This window comes from Lethenteron reissneri, chromosome 16 (assembly GCF_015708825.2).
Source record: "Lethenteron reissneri isolate LAM-NWPU_2019-01 chromosome 16, ASM1570882v1, whole genome shotgun sequence".
Classification (NCBI taxonomy): domain Eukaryota; kingdom Metazoa; phylum Chordata; class Hyperoartia; order Petromyzontiformes; family Petromyzontidae; genus Lethenteron; species Lethenteron reissneri.
In genome coordinates, this window is record NC_083794.1 from 7,902,319 (window position 1) to 7,922,059 (window position 19,741).

Sequence of the window (19,741 nt, forward strand, 5' to 3'; positions counted from 1 at the left end):
TACTGGAAAGCAGGGGCCCCCCCGACGACTGCAATCGAACCGAGATTCATGGAATCGAAGCTCACAGTTCAAGGGAGAATTTCATAGGATTAAAGTAAAAAAAGGAAAGGGACTGCTGGCTCGTGGCATGGACAGATAGTGTGGAAAGAGAATGCATTCCGTGCTCTGGATAAAGAGACACTAATATACGTCTCAGTCTGTCCGACTTTGAAAGGTGCACACTTCAATGAAAACCCACTTTTCCCCGTCGAAAATGAAAACCACTTGCGTGCGAGCTGGTGAAGGACTGCCGGTCTGGAGTGCGGTGGAACGTTTAAAGTCAAGTGAGCAACGAGGCCCGGTAAAAAAAAAAAAATTGCCATAAAACTGTCCACAGCTTCATTAAAAAGAAACTGGAATGTGCCTACACAGTTGAAGTTAAGAATTGAAAAAAACAATTTAAGACGTCAAATTAAAACTGCATTTATGGGTTCGGCAGCACGCGGTGGAAAGTTTTAACGCAAAAACACGTTGACTGAAATGACGTTGAGTTTCAGTGAAATATTTCAGTGTGAGTTTGGCCTGGCTGCATGTGTCATTATCGTGCTTCCTCTCCTACCTACACAGCTCATTTATCATGCGTTTCAAAGAAGCTCCATGGCATCCGCTTTCTTATGGCCAGTTTGACCTGAAATTCCCAAAATTCTTATTTTTTTCTTGGATATTTTTTAGGGGGGGGGGGGTTCCAGAGAAAACCCATTCAGGCATGCACTGAGGGCAAGTAGTAAGCTTAAAGACTCACGGAAGGGTGGTGGCATTAGAAGCACATGTCCATTGGCGTGAGTTGGTGAAAAAAAATGCTCTTTGCAATGTAAACAGCGAGGTGGAACAAAAAGGAGTACTCAGCCAGAGGAGAGGCTCCGGACGGGGCATTACATATTTTAAATGCCTGCCACGCACAGCTTACAGCGCCCGTGTGTACACAAGAGTACTAATGCACACTCGCAAGAACACAAGCGCACGGGCGTACCAATGTGCGAGTGCTTGCACGCCCGCGAACACGCACAATTATGCGAGTGCACGTGTAGTGCTTGCGCACGTATGGCTGTAGGAATGTATGTTCAGACACACAAATGCTGCGTTACGATCGTGCGTTGTTTTTTGGAAAATTTACAGAGCTGTTCCAAAGGCTTGGTCGTTGTACTCTCTTAAATGGAGACCAACTTTTAAAACGTACACACAATATGGTATTTAGACTATGAGGAATGAGCGAAATGGTACGTAGAAGTTATGCATTACCCGAACTTGGATGCAATGCCAGAAGTACTGTACATCATCAGCCAGCACACACATCGTTTTGATTATATGCAGGCCAAAGGCATTAACAAGAGATGCTTAAAATCTAGCGGTCAATGACTGATGGGGGTTGGTGGCTTAAGGGGGATGAAACACCTGTTTGGCACATGGAAAAGAATTCCAGACGTTACCAAACTCAAACCTAAACACTGCAAAGCACATGGTTACAAGACGGCTCAGAAGCCAATATATTTTACTTAAACGCTAAATCACCCAGAATTTCATGTGTGTGACCTAAGGAGATTATGCCCCATGGAACTACATTGATAAAGACAATGATCACATTGCCTTTATCAATCGCACATTTATTATTTACAAAGCTTTCAATCTCAATTCACCATTAAAATTGTCATAACTTGTATAACTTTAACATCATCATCAACCTAATTCTAAAATATCATCAACAGAAGCCACTATTTTCTATATACTATGAGTAGAAACATTCTGCAAAATATAATACATCAATCCTATTTTTAAGGATGCAAGCTATTATTTTATGAGACAGCACATGAGAGACTGCACAAGTGCATTATACACATTTTTTACAGATCCTATTTAATACCATTCACCTTGGCTTTTTCGTTGCTCATTTATAAAACGCCAAAGCAGATGTTAATGTACAAAACGATCTTACGTCTGTCCTCGTGTGCCTCCGCCGCCAGTCGCTAAGAGATCCCACCACCGCATACAAAACAATGGCACGATAGCAACCCAATGATGCCACGTGTCCTCCAGTTCGCCATCCACCCACCTGCTCACTCCCTTTTACCACTCACTTTCCCATATTCTACCTCAGATCTGGCTCAGCCCCAAACAAACAAACCAGAAGAGAAACGGCAATAAACCTGACCGACAGTGTGCCGCCCATCCGAATCTTAGGAAACGTCCGAGCCCTCTGTCAAAGTACACGGTGTTCCATTCTTCATACTTTATTGGTGCAATTATACTGTCATGGGGCTGAATCAAAACACCCCTAATTAAAAGGCAGCAGGGAGGGAAAGAAATGTGAGATGTATAGGAAAATTAATAAATATAGTTTTCTGCAATCAAACTGTAAATTAAGAATATTGGGCTTCAGCTCTGATATTCCAACCGCAGAACAAAATGTTTGAATTTTACAAAGCTGTAATGACACATGCCAGCGAGCCACAGGCATTTTTATGTCAACAGATATGGGAAGCCAGGCAACGTGTGTGTGCTCTCCAATATAAGAATGCTTGAATGGTGCCAGTTATGGCAACCTAAAATATGCATGTAGAAATGAGTCCCAATTTTAGCGAGTCGACAAGCATAAAATATTTATTTTGGAAAGTACTCTATTATGCAGTCACTATGGTACATAGTGTCAATTTGTGAATAAATATATAAACACCCCTTAAATTGTTTCAGATATATGGATTCACTATTAGGCAATATTATTGTCACCTACAGAACATTCTTGCACACAGAATTGTGAATTATTTGTTAGATTTGAAAAGCAGATGGGTGGGCAAGAAGCAGCTTAGAAGCCTCCCAAAGACAGATCTCTGCTCTTTCACACGAGAGCAAAAATGCAGCACAATGGCAAGAAGGCCCAACATTGTGGCACTTAAAACCGCATCTTTGGTTTTATTCGATAACTTCTTTCATTTTTAAAACTCTTATCTTAGCTTCCCTGTAGTGGTCAAATATGATGGTGGTCAAACTGGACGGTCAGGGATGAAATGAGTTCTGAAACATTCATAGGTTCCATTCGCTTACCCAGTTATTCTTTATATTATTTAAAACAAATGCGTTCTACACATGAGACGAGCACAATCATAGAAAGCGAACCGCCGTACGCAGAAAGCGTGCGATGTGTGTTGCGCACTAAATTTGTAGTGAGGCCCCTACGACCTCCTCCTGCTGTCGTGACACACCAACCCCAGAATCCTCCTCTCTGCTTGACTACTCATCACCGGTGGTGAAGCAGGGCAAATACGTGTAACACATTAACACAGAAAAAACCCAAAACAAACCCTTCGCTATGTTTCTAGTGCAGAGGCCTTGGCACCAGCTGAGCAGTGATCATCACAATTGGTGGCCAATTAGATAATTGGACATTCTGGAAACCATGTAAATGTATTTCCTTGATCGATCATTGCACATTTTAGATGTGTTATTGTGGCTACATAACACAGACTTGGAGGTGCAAATTGCAGTCACTCAGGAATTACATTACACGGGTCTCAAGATTTTTACACAGTTTTTTATTTGTATTTAAGAACAAGTTATTGTTGATCTCATTTTCAGTAAGTTCTGCCGTGGGTTTTGTGTAAATAATTGTTGTTTCCACTCATGTTAGTTTGCACATTTTCCCCTTGCAATGTGCTGTACCTGTCGCCACCACCGACAACCTTGTGCTAAGGTCGTCCTTGTGAAAGAGCTGCTAAGCTCAAAGGATCCCCCCCCCCTTACCAGCTGAAATAAGTCAAACTCTGAGTCTGTCTCAGCAATGTGGATTTCAGTTTTTTTTCCAAACATGTGGTACGAATATGTTTTTGTATATCATAGCAGTAAGCATAAACCCAGGCAGAGCATTTTCTCTTTTCTCAAGCAGTGCAGCTCAATTGTTGCTTATATAAAAGCCCCAAAAATAGGGCAGCTCTGGCAATGTTTTCTAAGACAAACAAAAAAACACGAATACGAATTCTTCTGTTTTGCATACCTCCCACCAACAAAAAAGGATGACATCACCAAACAGTTGCAGCCACAAACAGGTTTGTCAAAAAAGATAAATAAACAGCACAAACAAAATGAAAAACAAGACATGAAACATTTGGGCAAATGGTGAACAGATGTCTGCAGGCGGTTTCTGTCGATAAACCCTCAGGCAACAACCAACAACTCAGCCCAGCCCACCACCCTCCCTGCAACCTCCCTTCCTCAGCACAGCTGACTGCCAAACCTGGGCGCCCAGCACAGGAGGGGGGTCAATTAGTTCAGCTGACCCCACTGAGAGGGAGGGGCAGGGGGGGGGAGCCACAGGGAGCGAGACAGGGCAGACACCAAAAAAAGAGGGATTAACCTTACAAAATAAAATAAAAATCCTAAAAAAAATTGGGGCAAAAAGCCCGTTATGGGATAATGAGGTTGAGGTTGGCGTGTGGCGTTGTAGGGGAATCGGCTAAGATAATTGGGGTGTGGTGAAGCGTGTGGCATTTTGATTGGCTCTCTCATAAGTACGCTCCACAATGCTTATCTCCAGCCACTGTCCGGAGTGGGTATGGCGCTGGCACAGAAGCGGAGGTCAGTTGCCAGCGGTACGCAGCAGAGACGACTTGGTGCCATGCCGCAGTGACACGGCAGAGTGCCGCTTTGTGGCACCGCACAGTGCTCGCCACGAGTTGAAAAGCAATTGGAAGACAAAGGGAGACATGAAAGTTGGAGATGGGGGGGGGGAGTTTGAAACAGGGATGGTAAAAGGCATGAAAAAGAGTTGGCTGACATTCCATTTTACAGGCGTTACAGCCAATTAAAAATACGCTAACCAAAGCCTGTCAACACAGCTTGGGATGTCAACAGCTGCCCGTAATGAGCACTTTTATTTTGCACTGGTGCAGCTGATAAATTTCAGGATCAGTGGTGTTTGCCGAGGTCCAAGGCTGGTGCGAGTCCCGTGCTCCGAGACTCTACCTTGGTGGTTTGCGGCCAAACTCGGCTGAGACTGTGCCGTCTCTCCAAGAAGGAGGCAGGGCCTTCATTTACCAACTGCCAATGGACGTTATTGCTTTCACAGCTTTCCTGCAGGTAGAACGCTATGTGCTGAATGCAGTCAAAATCCACCCCCAGAAAATGACTTGTACTTCCTGAAACATGAAAAATATGGTCTGCGTGTGAAGCAACTGTGTGCAGCCTAATCCATCCACGTCCAAAAAGCCATAAAATTAAACAAACATGTCTACCTAATAGACAGACCCATAATTCACTCAGCACATGACAGCAAAGCAGGCGCATCAAGAGTTATGATCCAACTCCCCGCACCTTCCCACACTACCTGTCCCTTCTTGTTCACCAGTATTCTGCACCGAAATATAAAGTTGGCAGTGAAAAACTGCAATATTTTCTTCATTGGTACGCATAGAAACATAGGTAATTTTATTTAGTTTTCATGTGCAGAAAATGTGACAATCAACTGCTGGATAAAGGCATTCTCACACCGTGTCAGTCACAGAGGTTGCTTAACCATACTTCACCGCACCGATTAGTGCGGGTTGTTGAAAGGCAGGCCTAGGACCGGTTCAAACATCACTCACCAATGATATTCGCCGTGGCTGGGTTTATAGCATAGTGCGCTAAAAACTTGTGCCACCACATTACCACATTCGCTAAACCGGTGGCAACTTCACAGATGCAGCACAGTGTCTGTACTGCTCTGCAATGATCGTTGTTTGACAACTAAATGTCAGCGCATGCACGAGTCAGAAGAACGCACACAAAATATGCAAGTGCTCTGCTGAATGCAGGGCGAAGGACACGCCACCAATCCAAATGAAAGACAAAGGGGAACAAAACCATCTGTGTCACTGCAAGGGGCCACGGGACAGCATATGGGGCAATGTCACCACTTCCAGGCGCTCTGCGCACCTATCCCTGCATGTCTCACGCTATGTGGATGTGCCCCCTTAGTACCGGCTACAAGCCACGAAAGCTCAGAAGAATCCAAGGAACCTCTCACGTCACGATTGAAATGTTCCTTTGCAATTGTTATATTTTTTTTATCAATACACGAGATTATTGAACTGAAATATATTTTTTCAGGCATGTACAGTTTTTGCTACAGAGAACGAGACCACCTGCAGTGACTAATTGGGTTTTTGGGAATACGGTTTTTGGTGATTATTTGTTCAGCTGTATACAATGGGAAGTGTGTGTTTTTTTGTTGAAGCTTTACATCCACCAAGCTTCGGCCTGGATGTTTTCAATTGGACATCGTGACTTCACTGCCGCACCATCTGGTGACTCCCTTCACACACACTGGCATCCCCTAGCCGGCCCATCCGAGAAAAGCATTCATCACTGCATGTGCTCACCACATACTCGCACACAGACATGCTTATACATAGATCCCTCGTTCAGCCTCATACACTGTTTGGACAAGTGAGGTTAGGGAGCACCTATTAAAGGTTAGAACAGCATATGAGGATGTGGTGTGACCAGTATCACAACAGGCCACCCTTTGTCTCTCTAGTGCCGATGTTCACACATTGGTATCAGGTACTCATTTGAGGTGGAGTTGACCTTGGGAAAGTCTAGCCATGACAGGAAATTGAAACCGGATTACCTGTTTTCGTAGTGCAGTGTCTGAATTTCTGAATTACTGAGCCACCTTTCCATACATACACACATATGTTCGTAAGCACACATGCATGCGTTTCCACATTCCCTCATATTAATTTACATACACTGAACAAACCTGCATTAAACCAGAACAGATACAGAATATTATGTATTTACACATGAATGTAAATGTATTATTATGTACACACGCAAAAATTACATAAACGTGCACAGGAGCACACACGCGATATGACTCGGGACAAAGCAGCTCAAAGAGCAGAGAGAGGCAAGCAGAGGAAATTAAAGATTCACAAAAGAATGCTGGGGAGATCAAGTGAACTACAGAGGTCACCAATAAATCATTACATGCTGTGGATTAAAAGAAAATCCCCTTGAAAGTGCAGTAGAGAGATTCCAGATGGCAAAGACAACCAACGCTATTTAAAATTCCTGCAAATAATAAAATGTAGGAAATATAACAGAGTATGGACGAACCCATATAAGAGAGTGTTATGTAAGAGCAGACACTACTTAAATGTAATCCTCTCCCTGGTGACAGCTCAATGCGCAGTTTAATAATTTGTCTATACAATAGTGCAATGAAAGTAAAAGTACATTCGTTCACAGAGGCAGGAATGCGCTAATACGATTTGAAACATTCCACACAGAAAGTGCCGCCTGCTTAGTTACTATTCCGTGGCCTCATATTTTTTTTCTCTTCCTCTCCTTCCTGGGCACGTGCTGGGAGCACAATGTCTAAATTAACAAATGCAAGAATGAATGGCTGATTTGGAGTGAAAGAATGAATGACAGAACGAATGACTGAATAATTGAATGGACTGCTAAACGGCCAGAGCCACGGCAGGACAACGCAGGGCACAATGAGCAGCTCGCCCTGGAGCTTGGCTGTCCAAATAAACAAGCTTTCTTGCTGAGCTCCCGACAAAGCCGAAGGATTTGTTCCTTCTCCACACAGGAGGGGAGAGGGGATGTAGGGTGGGAGGGAAGAGACAGGCAAGGCTAGGCCCATCCTAAACCCCATGCTTTTTTTGTTAATACAGATACACTCACAAATACCGCAGCAGCAAGGCCCGTGGACCGCCGTGCCCTCAAGTCCCCCTGCCATTGCAAACCAAACAGATAAAAGCGGAAAGGATCAGCCCAACAATTGTGGGGCCCGGAGAGCAAACATTCCGCGGCTCGTGATGGGGCGTGCAGCGGCGAGTCTTTGCGCAGGTGGCGCGTGAAGTCTCGGCGTCCAGCCAATGTCCAGCCGTGCTGCTGCGCAAGCCCACAAAAGCCACCCACCCGCCCGCTTGCTCATTGAGAGACACACCAGAATGTGGCTGTGCTGGGCAATTCTGAGATAACTTCTTAGCCCTCCCTGAGATAACCTGACCCTATCCATCGTGGAGGAGGGTACATTGTGTTGACTCGCTCTCACCGTTATGGTTCACGCTGTAATTTGGTGGCTTGGTCGTTTTTTTTTTTAGCAAAAACGACAATAATAATAATTTGCTTTGACTTTAAAAGGCTGCGAGGATAGACTATGAAGACAGCTACTCAAACGTTACTTTTTGTATCGGTAAACTAATTCACAATATTCATGCACAGCCAGAGCCCGTTTTCAATGTCATGTCAGTGAAAAACAGATATTATTTTGATGGGGTAGCACAAAGGCTTGTCTTGCGCTAAAAAAACAAGCACTCTGCTAAATTACGGGTTTGCGTAACTTGAGCGTGCTTTGTTGCTTGCAGCTCACTTACAGGATTAATTTCCGATAATTACCACTGCGCCCCCCTTCACCCACATCTACTCTTTCTGCACCCAAAACACCAAACGCTGCTGCCAATCTTATCTCGCCATCTTCACCTGCCACCCAAGCCGGCCTTCCCACCTGCCAGCCAACCAACCCTCCTGTCACCTCCTCCCTGTGCTCAATTCACAGACCGTCTTGTCTTCTCTTCAGTTGTCCCCTTTAATTTACCTGCTGTATATTTTCCCCTACAACCGAGTGATTGATATTTAATTTGTACCCAATTTATTTCCCTGTTCCACCCGTCCCGACTCCCTAAAGTCCTATCATTCGCACTGCCTTGGACACTGCCAACACAAGAGCCCTGCGGGAACTTGATTTGTTTTGCAGCCCAGAATAAAACAAACGAGATATTCTGTGCAGTGTGCGGAGTTGTTGTTTTGTTTGGGATTCTGTTGCAGACATTTTGTGTTTGGCCAAACGTCAGAAAATGTGGTGTTTTGCTCGGGGTCAAAATGTTTCACGGTCAAAATGATCGCCTTATATTTATTTATGGATGAAGCTGCCCAAATAAGACTGAAAACATTTCGAATGTTTAACTCTACAGAGATAAGGCACCACACAGGGAAAGACAAAGGGACTGTGAGAGTTACATGTTCTGCCTAGATGTGACTGCATTCCAGCACCCAGATATCAATCAGAATAGCGTTTGCAATATAAACACAAAAATAAGACGAGAGAAAAAAGGAAAGAAAATAAGCACTGGCAATGCCACGGAGGGGAGTAACCACATGTTGCAATCAATAAATGCATCTGTCTCAGGATTATTAGCATTCAGAAAAAATGCCCGAGGCTCATAGGGCCAGACTAAGGCACGCTAACGTAACACAGTGGGGAGATTGAGACTCTGGAGACAAAGAACTCATGCAACCAAAACAGGCATCATTTGTTTTGAACTCCTGCACTTATTAATGTATGAACACTCTTTTAGGTTCCAATGCAGACTACTGACGATTATAAAAAATAAAAAATCGAAATAAGTATGCAACCTTTACAAGTGCAGTATTTTTGTTTGGCTTTAGTGCATGTTCTGTATGCTCACATCTGCCTGAGGCAGGCGAGGTTGGAGAAATAGATGGGATGGATGATTTTAGCAAATGTGAATGACCTCTATGCATTGCAAGCACAATAATGTGATCCTTGAGTATATGAACTGTAATTCTAAGTCTCTTAAAACAAACTGCCTACGGGCATGTACACATGTCACACACATCAGACTACGCTCATGAAATATGTTAACACCAAGCAAAGTTGAAGTATAACTTAATACAAATTGGCGCAGTTTAAAAATAAATACTGGTGCGGTAGATAAATAAATGCCCCCCCCCCAAGAGTAGTTCTCCTGGACAATGAGAGAAAGTGCTTCGAAAAGGCCACTTGTTTCTCAGGCCAGCGCACACAGGGTGGGGGGGGGGGCTCGGTAGTGAGTACCACGCCCAGCCGTCTTTATTGCCTTCCCCACACTCGCAGGCACCATCGCACACTCATTTTGTGCCAGACACTGGAATGCATTTAAACCGTTATCATAGGGGTCACAAGCAAAAGTCCCCAAAGCAGACGAGGCAATTACTGCAATAATTACAGTCTCAGCCAAGCCACTTTTTATACATTCTCTGCCCACTAGCCCGGGTCAGATCTGTGCTAGTACTGTGAGTGCTCTGATGCCCTCAATGGTGTTGACTGATAATGAATTGATTTATTTACTTTTGGGCTTACAGGAATGCACGCTCCACAGATCAATGGCCCTCCATCAAGTGTCCCTGGCTAAGCAAAGCAGGGCAGCTCCACACACGTGCAAACATACAGGGGTTGCCGGCATGGGGTCCCGCTGGCCGCGGTGCGCTGGCCCGGATATCAGCAGTGGTGGCGTTGGCTACCCTGACGCAAGCGCGCCGCTTATCGCGAACATCTGGAATCCGGCCTGTCTTCCTCCCACGATTTCATGATGGCAGCGGCTTTCGGCGCGGCTTCCGATCCGTGGCGTGCAACATCGCATCACCGCCCCTTCTCAACCACCCCACCCTCTGGCCCAGCAGCGGAACCTCGGACCGCACACCACCCACCCTCACCGCTCACCACTCATTCGCACCGCTCGGGCCAACCCACTTGAACCGCACACCACCCGCACCACTCACCACCCGCACCACTCACCACCCACCCGCAGCGCTCACCACCGACCCGCAGTGCATTGCCTGACAAAGATACCCCGTGTACCGTTTAGCAACTGTGGGGAGAAATGCTGTTAGCGAGCACCTATTAAGGCTGGCACACAAGGGGGAGGAGTAGCAGCACCACCCACGCCCACCTTTGTCTCCCCAATGCCGATGTTCACACACACAAAGTAATTAGGTACTCGTGAAGGTTAAGTTAACTTAGGAGATGCCCAGGACCGGTTCATCTATCTCTAGCCGTGGATGTAAACCATTGTTGGGATTTGAACCCAGGATCCTCCTGATAACCAATGCACACCAGCCCAAACATACCCAAACATATACACACACACAAATCTCCTGCACAAGACACTGCAAGCTATGCTAACCCTACCCCTCTGCTTTTCCACAGAGCAGATCCAGCCCACATCACCGAGTCACATTCCAGAGCCCATGAGGAAATTCCTCCCTGCTCCTCAGCCTGATGCTTGATAGTGGTTTTTGCCTTCAAAGACCAAGTGTAATTAAGCTCATTCACTAGTGTACAGTATATATACACAAATTAGTCACATACTGGAATGCCCTGTGCGTATATATATTTACACTATATAGGACTGTAGTTCATAAATGTAATATACTGCGCACACACACGTAGATTACGTAATATCCTGTGTGTACATATATTCCATATACACGCACAGGTCATGTGTCCTATATGTGTACGGATATTTCATACACACAATGGATGCTGGAACACATTGAGAGATACTAAATTTTACAGAAGGCTTAAAGTTAAGCTTTGTTCAAAGGCCTCTTATTAACCAAGCATTCGTATAATAGAACGAGTGCATTGATGATGATGATGCAATCCAGACAGAGGTTAATAGGTTTACACATTATACCAAAATGTGGAAATTAGAATATCCTAAAGTTAAAACATTTTCATTTCGACTCATTTACACGCTCATTACTGTATCTGATTTAAACAGTACAATGTTTTTATGAAATGTTCCCACTGCACACAGTAGCCGTAACCCACTCATGGGACAAGTGCTGTTAGTGAGCACCTATGAAGACCGACACGGCACACGAGGGAGTAGGGGGTGGCTAGCACCACGCCCGGCCGCCTTTGTCCCAGGATTGGTTCAGATATTCGTCACCGATGTTGGCAGTGAGCGGGACTCGAGCTCGGATCGCCCGGTTCGTAGCGCAGCGGCGCTAGCCGCGACACACGCAGGAGGGAATACACCCAAGGGGTCGACCACTGCAGAGATGGAGCCGTGACATCAGCTCGTGTGCAGGAGCGAGACAAATCGTTGCATCGCGAGACGATGAGAGATGGCTACAACTTGGGACGGGAGTCCTGTATCCAGCAGTGGATAGATCAAAGCTGATGATTTAGATCGTGAGTATATAACCCATATATTGACACCTACACGACCACGCATTACGACATCAACAGGACTTGCAGCAGGACCAAGCCCTCCCCTTAAAACACCGAGGAGCACAGCGAAAATAACCATCATTAGATGCGCTGCACCATCACGACCTAATAACAGGGTAGACGTCTTTGTTTCTCCTTCTCGTGCACCTTCTGAGCGACGTTTATTTATTGTTCCTTTTATCGCTAAATTCGCACTTCTCCACTTTCTTCACTGCTCGGTTGATTCACCACAGAGGGTTCTCACAGAAAAGAAGGAGCAGCAACTGAAGGGACGGGGAGGGATTGAGGATCTAACAAGGGTGAATAAGTGATGAAACGGTGTTCAGGGGACCATTAGGATGTCAACTCCCACTGCACCGGGGTTCGGTTACACTGGGCTCGGTTTATCCTACCTCCTCCTCATGGCTCGAGAATCGCCAGCATGACAATCGCAGCTGTACCAACGGGACTGCGCCCACAATTGTAGCAGCAACAAAATAAAAGCTACCAAGATGTGACTTGTGAGTGAAACGGATGTGGCTGCAAATGCTCTGGTGGTATAAAAACACACATTGTGTTCAACTGAACGCATCATTATCAACATCAGCAGCCATGGTCAACCTTACTGCTGGATAAAGGCCTTCCAAATTCATCACGATCACTTAGAGATTAGCGATATAACAATTAATCCAGTACCCATACACAAGCTGAATGCATTGCTCAATTGATGAACTTTTGGGACACGTTCCATTCCTTGGCTGTTACTCCATAAATATTCCTGACCATCAGCCATTGACACTTCGTGCGATGAGTCCTGCCCAAGCTTACGACTTACTTTTCTTTACAGTTTGAACGTTGTCTCTATCCTGCACAAGTTCTCTAATCCGCATGTTTCTCTTTCTGTCACTCAGTTTTAACTCCAAGCACGCATCTCTCCACGCTTCTTTGCAGAGTTGTTGAATTGCTACTTATTTGCGTTCTTGCCCGCTTTTGAACGACGCATTTTGCGTGAAATTCGCCGAGCAAACCTAAAGGGTTTGTTTGGCGTAAATAACAAAAGGGACTCTTGACCCAAAGTCAATTCCCGACGTGCCACTTCTGCGCTCCGTGTGCTTGCCCGAAGACAGCGGCCGTGTGGCCACGCACGGTCAAATCCCAGAGGTCACGTCCCCACCCCCTCCTACAGCCACCACACACAGGGTCACGTCCCACGCGATACCGATCGCATCGAGCAATTTTCTCAGAGGAAGAATTTTTTTTTTTCGAAAATTACAGCCAAGTATCTGCGCAATTAAAGCGCTCACAAATTAAATAGTTTTTTTTCCCATCGCATTTTTTGGACGCTTTCCCAACAAGTCAAGTTTTTTTTCAAAGTCACTTAATTCAAATCTGTTGAATATCAATGACTGTACTACACGCTTTGTGAGGCAAACTGCTGAATAGTGAGACAACACAACAGATGTTTTAATGTCAACATTTAAAGTGTTAAAAGTACTTACAAGGGACAGAAAGTCGATTATATTAACGTTACAAGCCCCTTACATTACTCGCAAAGGGCCATTTCTTAACCGTTGATTTTAAAAGTCTCATTAGACCTTAAAATAACGAGTATTGAACTTCACACATGAATTCTTGCACAGAACATTGCTGGCAAGCCTTGCAAGACTAAACCCACCGCCCCCCTCGTTGATCCTTTAACGCGATTAAAGTGAACGGTATCGCGCTATTTCTTAACTTTTATTCGCCGCCCCCCCCTCCCCGTGCATCTTGACAGCTGGCGAAAGGCACATCTTAAAAACGTAGTAAAGCAAACACACGCGCACACAACAACAAAAACTCCACACACGAAACTAAACAGTCGGTCAAATCGTGAAGGTTGGCCCCATCGCGAAACATTTTGGGGTCCCAAGCCAGCAATTGTTACGGCGAAAATATCCCAAACTGCACCCCTAAGCACCACCCCTCTCCATCCTCCCCTCTAACCCCTCCATGACTTCAGCAAGAAGCAAGAAACACAGGAATAGAACACTCAAGCATCCTGTTAAGAGATTGGACACGGACCCCGAGCGCACGAAGGCCCTGTGGGGTGGAAGGAAACGGAGGAGGAGGTCACACATCAGTATTCTTAGGTTTTTTCGGTAAAGTCACGTAGGTAAAACATCAAAATTAAAAAAATAAAGATCACGACGTTGCCTCCGAAACGTCGTGATCTTTATTTTATTTTTTATTAATTTTGATGTTTTACCTACGTGACTTTACCGAAAAAACCTAAGAATATGAATCCTTGCAGTCACGAAAGCTTCAAGTCTAGAATGTCACACATCAGCTTGAGCCCATGAACGAGATGCTAATAACAACGGGGCGGTTAAAACAAAAATTCGTGATGAAGTTATGGGACTCGAGCAATGCGGAGGGGGCTCTTACGTGAGTTTGGAAGAATCATCGCGGAGCAGACGTGACCCAGGGAGCGTGACCTCCTCACGCAGCCGTGAGGAGAGACGAAACCGGCGGATAGCAGGGCTCCGGCAGACATTCACTTGGACTCGCTCGTGCCCCTCTCTCCTTCCCACCACCAGAAGCCACCGTCGGAAACGCTCCCAACACTGCAGCGCTTCCCAGCGCCACGACCCCAAATCAAAACCTTCGCCCTCTCGAGATGAGGATTGGAGGTGCTTTTGCAAAAAATATTCCCAAGTCTTCAAACGTTTTCCATCGCAAGGCAACTTTTCCTTCTCAGTTGGGACTGGTTTAGGTCGGGGGTGGGGGGGTGTTAGTATTTACTGCCTTTTCATTAAAAGGATAACGAATGTTGTTGTCCCCTTTGGGGATTTATGTATTTTAGTACTTGGATTTAAATCAGAAGCTGCATAAAAATCTTTACATAGAGGCAGTCACACGAATAGCGCAGCACACCCTCCGCACGGCTTGCCATCTGTCTCTGATCTGCGAGTTTGTAAGCCCAGCGAGTGATAATAAAAAACACCGTGGGCCATACCAAGTCCACACTGCAGGGGTGGTAAGTCAGAGAGCTAAACTTATTTCAAATTTCAGAACACAAACATATGATGGTAAATTATTTTCATAGGCGTACGGATAAAGATAAATACCTTACATATGTTGATATTTCACGTGTTTTCAAACAAACTGACATTTCTTTAAAATGCATTTCAGACCATTCTACCCCCTGCTAAGGAATGGTATAATCCACTACCATAGCTCAGAGCACGCCCCTCTAGCTGCCCTTCAACATCTCTCCTCCTCCACCCCCACCGCCGGTCCTCCCTCCCAAAAAGTGAACGAAGATTGAACAGGAAACAGCCTTGAGCTGCATACAGCCATGCAGCAGTGTTCAAATGAATATATTACACATTTCATTGTGAAGCCAGCAGTCGACTAACGCGAATAGAGAACGGCGTAAAGCACGCGAACAAAAATAAAGTAATTCTAGATTTGAAGCTTTCGTGACTGCAAGGATTCATACTCTTTGGTTTTTTCGGTAAAGTCACGTAGGTAAAAAATAAAATAAATGAAAACTAAATTAAATCACGACGTTTCGGGCTCAACACAAGTATAATGATGTATGAACGAATTTTCATCACCATCATAATATCGATCAGGTATCAAGGTGCTTTTGCCTTGAGGAGAGTCCCGCTACATTGGGATGTTTTGCCAGTTGCGATAATGAGTTTTTGGCTTCATGTGGGAGGAAACCGGAGTAAAGTGTGGGTGGAGGAGTGAAAAGGAGGATGATTAAGATCCACAGCTCACTCGGCGTTCACTTATGTTTGTTTGACCTGGCAAGAGGGCACATTGTAAAACTGCGCGTAGTTGGGAGTAAAAGAGGTCAACATTTAAGCCTTAATTATTACACGCTCTGTTTTATGATAAATGCATTAATATTTAGTAGCGATGTACTACTTTAAGGTGTCCATGCCAAGCTAGCATCAAGTATAACCCAAAAAGTACAGTATTGGTTGTGGGAAGTCATGTGGTTCTGTATTAGTCGAGGCTCACTTAACCAGCAGATTTAATCGAAATTCACTTATATTTAGGCAGAGGTGGGACAAAGTCATTGTTATGCAAGTCCAAGTCGAGTCTGAAGTCATCAAATTCATGACTCGAGTCTGACTCGAGTCCAAGTCACATGACTCGAGTCCACACCTCAGAGGTGGGACAAAGTCATTGTTATGCAAGTCCAAGTCGAGTCTGAAGTCATCAAAATCATGACTCGAGTCTGACTCGAGTCCAAGTCACATAACTCGAGTCCACACCTCTGCTATACACTACTATACACTACACTATACACTATTATACACTACACTATACACTACTACACACTACACTATACACTATACTATATACTACTATACACTACACTATACACTGCACTACTATACACTACACTATTCACCAGAGGTGGGACAAAGTCATTGTTATGCAAGTCCAAGTCGAGTCTGAAGTAATCAAATTCATGACTCGAGTCTGACTCGAGTCCAAGTCACATGACTCGAGTCCACACCTCTGTATTTAGGTATTACATTACTTATACAACAAGGCATCACTTTAAATTCCACAGTACTGTATTACTCATTGACCATAAAGACACAAAAATACCCATCTTTTTTAAATACAAATCACCTACACAATAAGACTTGAGCAGCAACAAAAAAACTGGCATTCCAAATAAAATCCGCTAAACACACGAATAGTGTGCATGTCCCTGCTGCCAATGTAAACTTACTCTGGAGGACAATGGGGCCTGGTTTGGCCTCATTAGCATTTGTTAAAGCACAGGTTACAGTTAATGGAAGGCTGCAATCGTATGCAGTGCGCTGAATGCATGTGAGTGGGTGGAGGGGGGAGGGGGGCATGACTAGCAATGGGCTCTGCATTAACAAGGGACGCGGTGGCCCAAAGGGATATGTCAATTGCTTGGCTGTGTATTTGTGGCAATTTGTTTATCCTCGTTAGAATCCCCAACAGCTGTAGCATGCGCCACTGTGGAAGCCTCTGAGAAATGGGACGCTGTGACACCCGCTGCCTTGCATGTGTTATGGCCGGATCCGAACACATTTGAGCGATTTTTTTCCAACTGCGTAGAAAGCCCTTTGGTTTGGGTGAATTTGGACCTTATACACGGACAAATATCATTCGTGAGCACAGACTCATGTATGCATGTGGGGAAAAACTGTAAGCAACTGGGATGTGTGTCACATTGAGTACAACATCTTCTGAACACACTTGGTTGTGGAGCCTGACATCCCTTGGCAAGAGCCTTCCAGAAAAGTCTTGAAGACTCAACAAACTAAACAGATTCATCAATAACACTGTCCTGAAGAGTAAAACCGACATTTAATAATATGTAATTGGTGACGTTTCAGCCAATAACAGGAGGTAGATATTTAATAATGGGTAATATGCCAATTATAACACTGTTAATCACGAAATATTCTTCAATTGTATTTCTATTAGGGTCCTATAGTATGTATAGTGTCGTCTACAACTATTAACCTACTCAACATTTTGAGCCTCTCTATCTTTCCTGCTGAAGGGTTATTGCCTGAATTGTCACCTTTTATAGAATGTTCAACTTTAGGGCAGAATTACTGACGGATTGTATTGTGCTTGTGTTATTTTGCTTGTGCACCAGTACCAATCCAGTATCACAATAGTTCCTAAGACTCGGTGAGGCTTTCCTGTGTGAGGAATTCATTTTGTTGTGGGTGCCACCAATCGAGCACCGCTTGCAGTCTCCTTACGAGTGTTTATAAATATTTACCCAAACGTCAACGACAAAGGGAATAAAGCAACACAAAGGGAAAAAATAGTGCACAATAACATTCCAGAGGCCAACAAGAACAAGAGGCATCAAGCTGGAAATATCAAGAAACATTCAACTCCCACAGTCTTGTTACCATTACATGTTGTGCACCATGTAACTAACCCTAGACGTTGATCGGGACACCATTTTAAAGGGCTTCACGAAGAATATACGGAATGTCATGAACCAAAAAGGGCTTGTCCTTGAGCAGCTGAACATTGCATCTTACTTGTTTAAGTGTCATGTAAATCTCTAGTACATTTGCTTATCTCTTAAGTGCCGTCTTATCAAATGGAATGTGACCCTTAGACAGAGATTCAAAAGCATTGTAGACACAGGCTGCATTGCACTTGCATTTCTAAATACATTAACTCTTTAGTAAGCATGGAAAATGTACGGCTTGACCGCAACAACAATTCCGATCACTGACGGATTGTAACAACGAGATGAGCTGCTATATGTATGCAAAGATAAGCAAAGATAATTAAAAGACAACACAAGCTCACATGGACATTCAGAGCGACAAAGACACACACGCACGCTTGAAACAGCTTGAAACAGAAGTAAAACAGTGATGCTCATGAGCAACGGTGATGGCGAGGGTCAATTAGCCCAGGCAATCACGGGCTCGTATTCCTTCTTCTCGGCAGCATGTTAAGGACACCGCATTAAAAAAAAGAAACCTTTAAAGAAATTCCTCATTTATTTAATGAGTGAAAACATTTGGGCATCCCTCCATCCTGCTAGGTGCAATTCACAGACAACAAACACAACTTTTAAAAGGAGATTAATTAGCGGCCATTCACTTCAAGCAAGTCGCTCAGCCAGCCGGCCCTGGGGCGTCCTCGTCACTTGTGCCCCGCTCGCTCACTGGAAATCGGCGCCCTCAAGCCACTTTCACGGTCCCGTGCTAAGGCGCTGAGCATTCACAGGCGTCTATATTACTCCATAAAAGCACCTCCTGCCTCGGCGTAAATTTGGTGATTCACACGTTCAGGCGCTCTGAGATGCGGGGAGGGCAGTGCATGGGGCCAGCGTTTTTGCATCTCACTACTGCGAGCCTTGATCATTTTCTACTTATAGGAGTACTCAGCTAGGAATAGGAATTGGCCCAGTGTTCCAAGCAGGAGCCTCTTGAGAACTAAGTGTGGGGAAGTGGTGCTTTCCCATGTGCAGATTTAATCTTGTAATTAATATTGTACAAAAATAAGTAATGTATTGGCCTTAGTCAATTTACTGCTTAAGAACGCCCTCCCCAAACCATGTCATGTCGTCCCAAACCATGTCATGGGGGGTATTTGACCATCCCTCATCGTGATAATGAATGTAGATTGGTGAAAGGGTGAGTATAGAACTGGTTGAGACATCAACACTGATGTTAGTCATGAACGGAAATCGAACTAAGGTGCCCAGGTTCATAACGCAGTGAACTAACCATTACACCACCTCTCTACCCCAATACTGTAAAATTAATCATACTTGATTAACTCAGCGAGGTCTTCATTATTCTCGAACGTCCTTGTTGTTTTAGGGTCCTGTGGAACATTTCAAGGTGCGGAGGCTATGCGAATGTCATTCGATATGCGGCTGGATACAAAATGTTCCGTTCAAAAAAGTTTTAGTAGAGTTAAACTACATATTTTCAAACGAATTTAAACAAATTACATACCGTTTATAGAAAATAACAAGTAGAAATTATAAAAAGGTGACAACACATCTGTTAAACGGATGGGATGTTTTTGTAGCAACATAATCGTGCCTTGTCCCCTTCTCTTCCACACAATGTTACAAAAGAAATTGCAATGTTAATTTCATTAATTTGTTTGTGCTTGCACAACTATTCAAGTACGGTATTATGCGCAACAAAATGGGTGCCATAGGAATTTGGGTCTCATCGG

General features: G+C 44.5%; 1 protein-coding gene across 3 annotated transcripts in view; it reads right to left on the bottom strand.

Moving 5' to 3' along the window:
* LOC133342906 (rho GTPase-activating protein 7-like) overlaps positions 1 to 19,741 on the bottom strand; it is a 153,631-nt gene that overhangs the window by 25,186 nt on the left and 108,704 nt on the right. Inside the window, exon 1 of one of the 3 annotated variants that reach the window (XM_061552284.1) lies at positions 14,447 to 14,953. The exons of the other annotated variants lie outside the window; for them this stretch is intronic. Within the exon in view, the coding sequence (XP_061408268.1) occupies positions 14,447 to 14,555 (109 nt within the window). The 5' untranslated portion in view covers positions 14,556 to 14,953. Of the gene's footprint in view, positions 1 to 14,446; positions 14,954 to 19,741 lie in introns of those variants that run through there. 3 annotated transcript variants of the gene reach the window in all.